The sequence below is a fragment of the Misgurnus anguillicaudatus genome, chromosome 5, assembly GCF_027580225.2.
Source record: "Misgurnus anguillicaudatus chromosome 5, ASM2758022v2, whole genome shotgun sequence".
In the NCBI taxonomy this organism is placed as follows: Eukaryota; Metazoa; Chordata; class Actinopteri; order Cypriniformes; family Cobitidae; genus Misgurnus; species Misgurnus anguillicaudatus.
The window spans coordinates 25,356,936-25,370,189 of record NC_073341.2 but is presented as its reverse complement, the minus strand read 5'-3'; the positions used below and the strand labels follow the sequence as shown (position 1 = coordinate 25,370,189).

General features: G+C 38.5%; 1 protein-coding gene across 1 annotated transcript; it reads left to right on the top strand.

The window, feature by feature from the left end:
- The first annotated feature begins 635 nt into the window (after positions 1–635).
- On the top strand, positions 636–11,079 carry LOC141363959 (N-alpha-acetyltransferase 80-like). The gene is made up of 2 exons (XM_073867806.1): positions 636–789; positions 9,847–11,079. Exons 1-2 carry the CDS (start codon positions 722–724, stop codon positions 10,625–10,627), a joined length of 849 nt encoding a protein of 282 aa, XP_073723907.1. The 5' UTR covers positions 636–721; the 3' UTR covers positions 10,628–11,079.
- Positions 11,080–13,254: the final 2,175 nt, after the last annotated feature.

The following is a 13,254-nucleotide window of genomic DNA, read 5'->3' as shown; positions in this document are numbered from 1 at the left end:
ATCATTATGTAACATTTTATTAAGCAATAAAAAGTGAGATTATAAAATAATGTAGAAATGAAATATTAATCCATTAATAAATAGTTAAAATTAATATAACAATTTACAAAAACAACATAAAACCCTCAATAAGTTCATCATTTGAAATTGCATTTACAAATTCTTGGTTGAATAATGGAGTTTCAAAATGTGTTTCGAAAAGCAAATTTAAAAAGAGAAATAAATAACTGGATTTATAAACTGTACTACAAATACTGGTTTAAATTAGGCATTTAAAAGGGCATTTCCGTTTAACATTTCTGTTTTCATTCCCCGATGGTTCTCCTTATTCTTTTTGCTATTCAATTTGCTTTTCGTTTTAGCCTCTCTATTTAGCTTTTTTGTAACTTTTTCTATTTAAAGATTAATTAATGCATTTTTAAACAAATGTATTAATTCCTATTTTATTGTCCAGGTAGTTATTAAATATTGAAGTTCTTTATTACATTTTGCATGACTCTTGTGGTCCTCCATATGTGTGTAGATGCACTGAATTAATTTGTCGGACATTAAAAATTAATGTTTTGAATAATTTCTTAAAACTATATAAAGTCAATTTATGGTAAATCTCCAGACAGCTACAACATCTTGATCTTTTTAGATAGAAGTGTTACAGGAGTTTTTATGCCAATTTTTTTTGAACGTGTGCAAAAGGGGGCCGTAAAGCGCCTCATAATGACAAATGCTGTTCACAATCCGACTAGAAGAAGAGGCAGCTATCTGTTGTGACTGCGTGAAATTTAACATCATGTAGGTATCAATGATTACAACTCAATTTATTATCTGCATACTTTTCTGAATTTGGGTTCCGGATTGTTTGTGTTTGTGTTGCCGCATGCTGTTAATGTATTTCGCAAATACAAGGCAACGAAAACCGTATAGCAACACATTCGTTTCTGCCTTATTCAGAAATGTTAAATAAACCCTTTCGTAAGTAGGGCGCACTGATCTATATAAATGACTGGATTGCGCTTGACGTCGCAATTTTGAAGCCATCGCGCAGCCATGTTTAGCACCACTTTTCAACATTTTATTAAATATATGAACGTTATCAGATTTTAATAATAAAACACATTTTACTAGTCTTCGTTGTTAACAAATTCCACCGGCATTGTCGTGTGGCTAAATAAACTAATCTAATCTAATCTAATCTTATATCTGAAGTTACCCTGTACATTATTACAACGCAAACGTCCTCATGTACAAAGTTATTTACCGAAAGTTGTACATTTTGCTTTTAAATCAGTTATTATACATTCATATTTATTACAGTATCAAATCAGCCGACAGACCGCAGCATATTTAGTATTAATGACAAACGTGCTCATTCTGAAATCTAAATAAATAATCATGCTTTGTACCGTATGTGCATGCAATAATTTGGTGGTTTTGTAATTATGTTATCTAAACTTACAAGTTACCTAAACTTATTCATAAACTTGCGCAGACCCTTCATCAAAGTACCGCGAGAACAGAGTTTTCGAATTGTTATCGCGGTACTTTGATGTCATACGCCGATTGGCTTGCGCAGCCATAGATATGCACTAGATGTGTTACGGCGAAGTCTCTAACGTCAACACCTGGCGGCCATCTTACCACGGGCAGCTCGCTCTCTCGTAGCATTGAGTTTAATGGGGCAGTTACTCTTAAATGACCATAACTTGCTCAATTTTCTACTAATTTTCAAACGGTTTGGTTTCTTACAAACGTTATTAACGTGGCTATAATTCTAGATGCTTTGTTTCATGTTTCATGAATTTTTTTTTAGTACAAGTATGCACTGTCATAGGTACATCTTTGACGTTTATAACAAACCAAACCGTTTGAAATCGGTAGATAATTAAGCAAGTTATGGTCATTTAAAAGTACTTGCATCATTAAAACTCAATGTTACGAGTGAGCGAGCTGCCTGTGGTAAGATGGCCTCCAAATGCGTACATTCCACTCAATTGGCCAGCAGCGCGGGCGAGACATGTAGCCTTTATACATAATGTGCGTAGCACTTTTTTTTTATTTGCAAGAACGCACAGAACATACATACAAAAATATAGACATGCAATATCCACATAACACAAGAGACAATATGAGAAAAATAAAAAATAAAGAAGAGGACAAAAAGGGGCTATCACCTAAACTGTATCAGATGAAGAGGTAAAAATCTACGGTATGTGCGTAGCACTGTATAAAGTCGAACACATCATCTAGGGGTGTGCCCCGGCATCTTGGCCAAACTTGCCCATTGGCCTACTAATCATACCCCCATATATACAAATCATCGGCTATATCACTTGGTCTCCTCTCCACTAATAAGCTTGTGTGTTGTGGGCGTTCTGACACAATATGGCTGCCGTCGCATTATCCAAGTGGATGCTGCACATTGGTGGTGGTTGAGGAGATTCCCCCATTCATATGTAAAGTGCTTTGAGTGCTGCAGAAAAGCGCTATATAAATGTAACTAATTATTATTATTTATTATTAATCAGCAGTGAAGCAACACAGACAGAGAAAGTTAACTTCATCAACTTTTTCAACACAGCTACCAGATCAGTGTACTATAGTGTAGTGGATAGAAGATATTAGCAGATGACCAAATAAAAAGTGTCCACATACATACGTATATGTATATATACCAAACGCAACAACCAGACATTTTGATGCTGTGAACTTGAGTTGCTAACACGTTAGAACCACTGGGGAACAAAACCACTTCTGAAATGAGCACGCCATAGACTGTAAAAAAATGGATGACGCCTCTTCGCTCTCTTCCATTGGTGAAAAGTGAAGCCGCCAGTGTCCCGATATGGCACTGACATCTGGGTCTTGAGTCTGCGCAGTAGCGTTTTCGGGACCAGTCATGCGCAGGATTGAGCAGGAAGTGAAGCCGCAAAATCAATCGAAAGCGATCGAGATGTTTTGGCTTCACTTTTCAGGGCTTGTGCGGCACGCTTGGAGCACACAGGCTATTTGATCACGTGGGCTGTAAAAGCCGAGGGCCAACCTTCCGATCTCTCTGATGAAGCCAATACGGAAGTGACTTAAACTGTAATTCATCAGCTGGCTCCAAAAGGGAATCCATTCCCATAGACCCCCATGTTAAAAATGCCCAACTTTACAGTAGTAAAGTTTAAGGGATTCTTCGTTTGTGGGTCATTAAGGTGTATAATTTCTCTGACTTTGATATTTTTTTCGCGTTGAAACCGCATGCCTATCTCGGACTGAGGACTGATCAGTGTTTGAAATGGTTTAGCTCAATGTGAGTAAACCAGATGGCTCGGATGGATTGGATTAAGGAAAAAGGAAAATGTCAATTTTATTTGAGTGGATCGCATTGTGTACGATTGAACTGTGTTAACCAGATTCATTCTGAAAGGATTTGTGCTTGTGATGGACACTTTCTTTACCAATGGACTGAGTATTGATCAATTTCTAAGGGTTGATATTTCAATGAATGAGAGAGGTGTTTAATTTACAATCCGTCTTATTTATCACATTGACTTGCTGCATATTAGATGTGAATATTGTTATATTGTTTATTTTCCTGAGAGGTTTATGCAAAGGGTAAATGTCTAAGTCAGACACAGGTGATTTAAATGAGCAAAATGATGATCATCTTGAAACTCAAAGTGAAGGTTTACGTCATTCAAAATGCAATCCTATAGACCCCTTCACAGTTCAAGTCACAGGTGGTTCCCACTGCGCATGCCGGGGTCAGAAAAGTAATTACAGCAGGTTGAGTTGCATATTATTCGGTATCGTCAAAAATGCCTACTAGCGTTGTGGCTGTAAAAATCGCACCAGGTCTGCCGTTAAATTTTTCAGAATTCCTGCAGAATCTCATCCATTAAAAACAAAAAACATCTTTGGCTGCAAGCAATTAAAGACTGGGACAATGCATAGATCAAAGAGTCTTGTGTTTGTAGTGCTCACTTCATTTCAGGTAAGTCATAATTTTTCAGCCCTGTTAGATTAAACTAGAAAGCCTGGATGGTTTGAACAGTTTGACCCCATGCTGAGTGCGCACCCGACAGTCATTCAATGTTTACAAACAGGCAGTCACAGCTGATGTTAATAAAATCATCCATAAAAGGATTTCAGGGATAGATGGAGATGCTGGAAGGGAAAGGGAGCATCTTCAAACATTGCTAAGTCATCAATATGCACGCTCAATTTTTGGTTCAGCTGTTTCACGTATTAGTCAAGTAACATTCGATTCAATGCTCTGTTGTTGAAAGTTTAGCAGCAAAACAAGTAGCCTTCTGCTGATTTGGCGGCTAAACAACTTGCTTATGAGTCTTTATTGGAAGAAGAAAGGATACAACTGCTGGAAGAACAACATAAAAGGGTTAGCGAATAAGCACAAAAAGATATAAAAGCAGCAAAAGCCAAAGTGGAAGTCTATGATAATGAGATTGAGGAAACTTTGAAATCATCTTCAGATTGTGGCCAGATCAGAGAAAATTGTGATACCCCTCAAGTAAGAGGAAGCAAGGTATGTCTCAGAATGTGACTCAAGCAGATTTAAATGTTATGACGTCTCAATCAGTGTCACAAATGCATGTCTCCGCTTCGGTCTTTCAAGACAGTCTAGCTATGAGCCGATTGCCAGTGCCTGAACCTTCAGTTTTCACAGGAGATCCTATTCAATTTATTGAATGGAAATCATCATTCACTGTTCTTATTGAAAGAAAATGCATCTTGTCTGCTGAGAAGTAGTTCTCTCTCAAAAAGTACATGAGCGACTCTGTTGGTAAGGTTTTGGAGGGTATATTTTTTAGAACTGATGATGCTTATTCTGATGCCTGGGATAAATTGAATTGTTGTTATGGTCAACCATTTACCATTCAAAATGCTTTCAGAGAGAAATTGGCCAAAAATTCATGTAAAGGATGGATAGGTCTTCGAAACTTCTCCAACTTCCCCAGTGCACGTGAAAATGCTATGCCTCATGTTAATGGCCTTCAGATTTTAAATGGTTACCAAGAGAATCAAAAACTTGTTCAGAAATTGCCTGACTGGGCAGCCAGTCGATGGAACCGACAAGTCACACAAGCCCTCAGTCAAAATCAAGAGTTTCCAATTTTTAAGGAATTCTCTGCATTCGTGTGAGCAGTAGCAGATATTGCTTGCAATCCAGTAACCTCTTTTCAGGCTCTTCATGCTTTAGGATCCGTTATTGACAAATTCACTCTGAAGGACATCAAAAGAAACAAGGTTAAAGTTTTCAACACTCAAATGAAATCAGTAAAGCCAGTAATCAAAGATCCTTGTCGGTTATGTGAACAAAGTAATCATCTGCTTAATGAATTCCGTAGCAAATCACTGGAAGAACGGCGGAAATATGTCCAAGAGCAGAAACTTTGTTATGGATGCCTTTAACTGAGGACATATTGCAAGTGAGTGTCAATATCGCCTTGTATGTGATAACTGTAAAAGAAAACATCCTACCTGTTTGCATGACAACAACCACTTTATAAGAAGAGTGAAGTCAGATCCCTCAACAGATTCTTCTCAAGGTGTTTTTAGTGGCAGCACGAATGCAATAACTTTGAGTGTAGCTGGAGAAGGGCAGACTACAAATAACTCAATGATTTTGCCTGTATGAATATCAACAAAGCAGAATCCTAACTGCGAAAGACTTGTGTATGCATTGCTGGATTCTCAAAGTGATACTACATTTGTCGATCAAAGAGTAAGTAATGCTCTTCAAGCACAATCAAGTCCAGTAAAATGGGAACCAATTACCATGCTTGGTATAGATTCAATTTCACAAAGTGAAAGAGTATCAGGGTTGCAAGTACAAGCATATGAGTCAGATATTTTCATTGACCTGCCTCCTACAGAGATTAAATACCTGTAAATTGGGATCATATCCCCACCTGTGAAATTGCAAAGAAATTGAATCATCCGTCAAGTATTGCAGACAAGGTACCACCATTAAAGGATTGTGAAATCGGTCTGTTGATAGGTTACAATTGTCCCAGAACTATGCCTCTTCGAGAGGTGATTGTTGGAAGAGACGATGAACCCTTTGCAGTGCAAACTGATCTGGAATGGAGTATTGTGGGGTGTTCATCTCCACGTTTTGAATTGCCCAAAGAGAATAGTCTATGTCACAGTCTTTCAGTTAAGGAACTTCCTTCTGTCACTCCAACAGATCTGATTCGTGTTCTTGAGTCTGACTTCAAGGACATTAATGAAGAAAAAATTAAGTGTCGGATTGTAGTAGGCCAAGTGGTAAGGAAGGAGTAAGGAAGGCCCAAAATGATAGTTTGATGTTTAGAAAGGTAATTTATTGGTGAGTTACAAATCAAAACAATAAAGAAAAAAATAAAGAAAATTGCTTTAAGCAGCAAAACACTAGTGTTGTCAAACACTTTTCACTCAAGGAGCCTAACTTTCCAAACATATGTCTCTCAGCAGACTTAGGCCTAGTCCACACGGACACGGGTATTTTTATAACCGTGAGTTTTTTCACGCGGTTCAGCCGTTCGTCCACACGAAACCGCAGTATCAGGGCACTGAAACATCTCCGTTCACAGGCTCTCCAGGTGCAAACACTCCCAGACTAATTAACACATTTTCGCGCCAGCACTATGGAACGGCTCACAATTACAGGGACCAAACAATTTTCATTCAGAGTATCATTACAAAAGCACATGGCATTATCTTAACTAATACACATTAAAACACCATATCATTCCATCCCAAAATTACTTAGTCAGCATCTCATAAATATACACATTACTCAAAATATAAGTTGACACAACAGGGTCATACACAGAATTATCAACCCCCATCACTTAAATGGTACATTCCATGTCAATGGTAGAGCGGTATTCAATAAAAATCTCTCACTACAATGACCACACAATATCAATATTCACTTTTTGAAGGCTCAATAATATCCAACCCAAGCATTGTTTTCACCTCCTCTTTCAAGACTGGTATCAGGCGAGCGGGAACTCTACAATGTGTTTGTCTGATTGGCTCGTGAGCAAGAAAATGAATATTGTGATTTAATTAAATCAGATTTTCCAGGGCTGTCACTAAACATACCTTCAGGAATTAAGTTGTAGAATTCTGTTTGTTGTTCACTAGATGTTCTACGGTAATGTAAGTGAATTTTGACTCACAGGAAAATACGGTTCACTCACTTCTTCCTCCTCTTCCACTTTCCTTACCCACAGCTGCTCTGACCATGCTTGTTTTCGGTCATACCAGGGTCTTAGAAGATTAATGTGGAATATTTGAAGTTTCTTCCGATGATCAGGCAATGCAATCTCATAGTTAGATCTCATGGATTCAGGCACTACTAACCTTTCTCCTTCAGCACCCTGTAGGTAGAGTGGGCCTTCTCTAATCACAAAGTGATCTTTCAATAATATAGCAACTTCATTACTTGCCTTATCAAATAAAGGTTTAAGTGACTCATTCTGCCTTTGAAGTTCAACAATATCGTGGGGAATATACTCAATTTCATCAGTGTGCGGAATAGGTAAGTTTTCCTTCACTTTTGTTCCCTCAACTTTCTGTTGACGTCTCTCATGTCTAGACTTCCTGACTGGGTTTTGATCAAAAGGTAAGTCTTGCAAGAATTGTTATTAATTTCAACCTGTTTAGCCTGAGCTCTTGTTAACACATTTACCTTTGCTGTCCGTTTGTCACCCTGCAGTAAATCAACAAGCACAGGAACATCCCTGCCCAAGATAACTGGGTAAGGAGACTGCTCTACAATACCGAATGACAAATGGTAAGCCTGCTCAGCTATCTCAATAGCCACATAAGTTCTGGGATATTCTCTCTCATCCCCATGGATACACCGAACTTTAAGATTACCCTGCGGAACTGTGGTTAAAACATCCAAGCATTCATTTCTCACTAGAGTTTGGCTAGAACCAGAATCCAAAAGAGCTTTAACAACCTTGTCTCCTATCTTTATATCAATGATAGTATCGGTATTTAGGTCTAGTTCATTAAGCTCCCTCATTGGTCTTGGTACATAAAGACGAGTGTTATTGACTTTCTGTAAAAAACAATCTGTTCTTTTATGCCTTGGCTGGCCACATCCATGACACCAAACACACACACACACACACACACACACACGTTTCAACATGAATATTTCAATCACATTATGATCACATAACAGTGTATATCTTGAATGAACTGATGAATGTAGCGTAGATTACTCATGATATTAAAATCCAAGTGATGTTAAATGATAACAAAGTAGTTTAACATTGAAAAACAAGAGGCAATGCAATGTAAATAAAGGGACACGGTAGATTGCGCTCTGGCGATGGCGTTATCATGAGGATGCGTCATCACATGAAGGTATCACAAGATGACATTCTTTTTCTCAAAATATTGAAGGAAATTATTTGTCAAAACATGTATGGACATTATGAGATGCCGTTACCCTTTAAGGAAAGACCTATTTTACCTAGTAATAAACAGCTATGGCTTGATCTAGCTATGGCTTCCATCTTAAGAGGAAGATGTCTAAGGATGAAATGTACAAAGAACGGTACTGTATAAGGAACTTATGAGTGAGATCATTTAAAGAGGGGATGCAGAGGAATTAAGTGACTGCGACAAAAAAGGAGAAACATGGTATTTGCCTAAGGTCCAGTCCTGAATTAATATAGAATATTTCTTTACGCCATTCCAGCATCTACGGCTATATACATGGCGAGATCAAGTTAATCCATACACAAGTTATATTCAGACTGATCCATACACAGGTTGGGGGAGGGACAATTTGGCATCTCCAATCTGCCTAACTTGCATGTTTTTGGCCTGTGGGAGGAAACCGGAGTAACCGGAATAAACCCACGCTGACACAGGGAGAACATGCAAAAGTATAGACCATTTTAAAAGATGTAAACAACACTGGTCTAGAAGCACTTAATGTTTCAGTTTTTTAACACTAGATAAACGTTGGGACAAGATAGAACCAACAAAACATATAAAACTGAATCAAAAAATTAAACAAACATCTTAAAGATAATGATGTATGTGAAATAAAAAAAACAGTCACAAATTAAAACAGGAAGTGTTTCTGGGCCAATAGTGTTTATGGAATGGTCTACACTGTCTCTCCCAATGGGGTTTCTACCTATGAAAGGAACTGTTGCAATTGATCTTGTTTGTGCCTGCTTGTGCTTCAATGTTGTGAAAAAATTATCTTTTTCACTCACACCGTATTTAGCTATATGTTTAAGATTAATTTGCATTTTTTTGAATCTAACATTTGCCTTTGAAAATGATGTCACCGTATTTAACTATATGTTTAAGATTAATTTGCCTTTTTTCAATCTAACTGATGTCACCGTATTTAACTATATGTTTAAGATTAATTTGCCTTTTTTCAATCTAACATGTCACCGTATTTAACTATATGTTTAAGATTAATTTGCCTTTTTTCAATCTAACTGATGTCACCGTATTTAACTATATGTTTAAGATTAATTTGCCTTTTTTCAATCTAACATTGAAAATGATGTGAATGTCTTGATGATCGCTGATCTGCTGAGTGTTGGACATAACAGACAGCTATTGTGTCATATTGTGTCCCAAGTGCTTTTGAGAATACTGCTTACAGATTGTTTTTGAAATCCATTTCTGCACCCTGCACTGACTTCTGGAGTTGGGCGGGCAGACTACATGTTTAAATGCAATATCACTGTTTTTAAGCACATTTTCCATGTTTTCAAGTGACTACACAACACCTTAGCTGTCCAATCATGTGGTATTTAAGCAAAACTGAGTGTTCTCTGTTGACTCCTGCCCTTTGTGTGTGTACAGGTGTGATGGTGATGCCAGCAGCGCAGTTGTTCGATTTGAACCCCTTCATGAGCGCTGGGACTTGGTGGAAGTGTGCGCAAAGCTACTAAATGCCCAGTGGCAACGCAGCATGGAAGAGCGAAATCACGCCCTCCGCCAATCGAGTCACAACTATCCTGTGTGTCTCCTCCTACTAAATGGGAAGAGGCATAGTCAAGATGAGAAGCTAATCGGCCACGCCCGTTTGTCCCGCGTACCGGAAAGCCGTAGCATGTTGGTGGAGGCTGTTGTGGTGTGTATCACCCTACGTGGGATGGGATACGGGCGTGTCTTGTTGGAAGGTGTAGAACGATATGCCAGGGGTCGGGGCTGCACCCGATTGTGCCTAAGTACCCATTATAAGCAACACTTCTACACTCATCTTGGGTTTGTGCTGTCCAAGCCAGTCCTAAGCGTTGGAACGCTGGCCTCCTTCATGTCTAAGGAGATGCTACACAAGTTTTGTAGGACAGCAGAGAATGAGGATAAAGAAGAGAAGGAGCAAGAGAGGAAGAGTGCTAAAGTGTCCTCGAAGTCATTAAGCAATTGTACACCATCTGCACCTCCACCACCACCACCTCATCTTGCTACAATCTTTGGTCCTCCTCCACCCCCACTTCTTTCTAACTCCACTTCTCCTACACCACCACCACCTCCGTCTCTTCCTCCCATGTCTTGGACTCCAGTTAACCAGACTCTGGAACAAACACCATACACAGACAACAAAGGTCTGCCCATCTTCTGGATGCACAAGGACATTTGAGGCTGATACACGTTCCTTCAAAACAGAATTATTACTGGGGGATACACAAACAGTGTTTAATGGACAAGGAAGATCCCGTAAACCTGCTCGTCAAGACTCCACATACTGTGCTGCCGGTCTGTTCAAATCTTGCCCTGGATCAGGGTTGGAGCTAAACTCTGCAGTGCTCTGGCCCTCCAGGGTAAGATTTGAATAGCCCTGCTGTACTGTAACAATCTTAATACCAACGTGCCTTAATATTAAAGTTTTACTTGTAGGCTATATTTAGTTTTTCATTGAAAATTGTTTTCAGAAAATAAAAACTTTCGTTCAGTAGTGTTCTTCTCATCATTTCATAGGATCATATTTGGATTTTCACTATATCAAATGTTTAATGTTTTCATGAACTTCAGTACCACAATGTATGGTTATACACAGGTAAAAATAAAGTATAAATGCAACAAAAATATACTTGAATACCAGCAAGTACTAATTAAATGTTTAGTTCTACGTCATTTGTACCTTAGTGCATTTGAATAACGTATACTAAAAGCAAGTAATAGATTTTAATGGTATCTGAAAATAACACAGTTGAGTACACTTAGATGTTCTTGGGGCGGTTTCCCAGACAGAGCTTAGGCCTAGTCCTAGACTACTGTCAATGTTAGTATTGTCTTGATCGAAAACAACTTGCTCTGACATCTTAAAAAATATCCGTGCAAGTGTTGTGTCTCAAGATGCACACCAGTAAGGTTTATTTATAAATTATGCTTTTAAAAATGCCTTAAATATCCTAATTTAACCAAGGCCTAGTCCCTGTCTGGGAAACCATCCCCTTAAGTTTATCTTAATATCCCAAAAAATTGTATTTAGTACTTCTTAAGTATAAAATTAATGTAAGAAAATAATATATGTACCCACCATATTTTAATAATAAAAAGTGTATTTTAGTGCACTTTTACATTACCAGGGCAAATATTGTATATATTGTGTCTTGTCATGGTCACTATTTCATTTCATATCTCCTTTCTTTCCTTGCTGTGAGATCTTCTCCAGTATGTTCCTTCCAGGTAGAAATAGGAGAAATCCCTGCTGAGGGATCCAGCTAAGACCAGCATAAGCTGGTGGCTGGTTTTAGCTGGTGGCAGTAGCTGGTCTAAGCTGCTCTTCCCAGCATGAAAAAGCTGGTCATGCTGGTGGGCCAGCTGGTCTTCCAGCCTGACCAGCTAGGTCCAGCTAGACCAGCTAAAAAGTGACCAAAACACAGCTAGACCAGCTTGCTATACCAGCAAAACCAGCTTCCTACACCAGCAAAACCAGCTAAAACTAAGCTGGAGACCAGCTAAAACCAGCTCACCAGCTTATGCTGGTCTTAGCTGGATTTTTCAGTAGGGATGCCACTCTATTTACGAAGAAAGCAGCTGAAGGCTAACTATTGGGTCAACTTACTTGGTCAAAGGGATGATCATCCAGTTAAAATAGCAATTCAGTCAAGCTGGGAGAGAGAGGTGGCAAAACTTCCAAGTTTTGGATGGACATGTGAGACATTGGCACAGGAAATGGCTTTATATGATAAGAACTTTTGTCCAGGTGTAATGTGGCCATCAGTTCCTTTATGGGAGTTGGAGGTACCAAAGACTGATCTAGAGATAGGCCCTACTTGGGATTAAGTTAGAAAACCTAGAGTCAAATTTGGTGCATTAGTGTCATATCATATAAGAGAAAGATATCAGGAACACGTATTCATTTTCACTGATGGGTCAAAGGATCAAGAAACAGGTGCTACAGGAGCAGCTTTTGTGGTTCGGAGGTGGAGTGCCCAAGCGTCTAAGAGAACCTCAAATTTTCTAAGTGTGTTCACAGTTGAATTATATGCAATTTTAATGGCAGTGCAATGGACGGAAAAAATTCAAAACCATAAAGTGTTGATATGCAGTGACTCTGTGTCAGCTATTAATAGTATTGAGAAAAGGTCATCAAGGAGTCGACAAGACCTTGTATATGAGATTCTTTTGGCAATTAGAGATGTGAAAATGAGAGGGGTAGAAATATCATGGGATGGGCGCCAGCTCATGTAGGTATTGTAACAAATAAAAAGGTTGATAAGTTGGCTAAGGAAGCTGTTCAAAAGGAAAACATAGATGTCATCATAAATCTATCCAAGGAGGAGGGTAAAAGTATTGTGTGGCAAGAAACCATTTTAAAAAGGCAACAGCTCTGGGAGCAGTAAAAATTCATAGTTCTAGAATGAGGATTGGTCACACTTTTCTGAACAGCACTTTATTTATTTTAGGAAACATCAGATTGGCTTGTGTTCATGTCGGGAACCTGAGACGGTGCAACATGTTTTAATGTATTGTAGAAATTATGACCTCCAAAGACAAGATCTTATCAGAGAGTTGTATGAAGTTGGTTTGCAAGAAATATTGCTGAAAAGTATTTTAGAAGTAGGGTCAACGGGAGGGAAACGTTATTTTTTTAAATTTTTAATAGACCCTAGTTTATATTAGCCTACCGAATATATTGTGCAGTAAGGGATTAGTCCCATAGATGGCAGCAATACAACTTTTTTGGAAGCCGGCTACCGTAAAATTTCAAAGAAGAAGAAGATATTTAGCTTTTGAACCGAACGCGTGCAATAGGGGGCA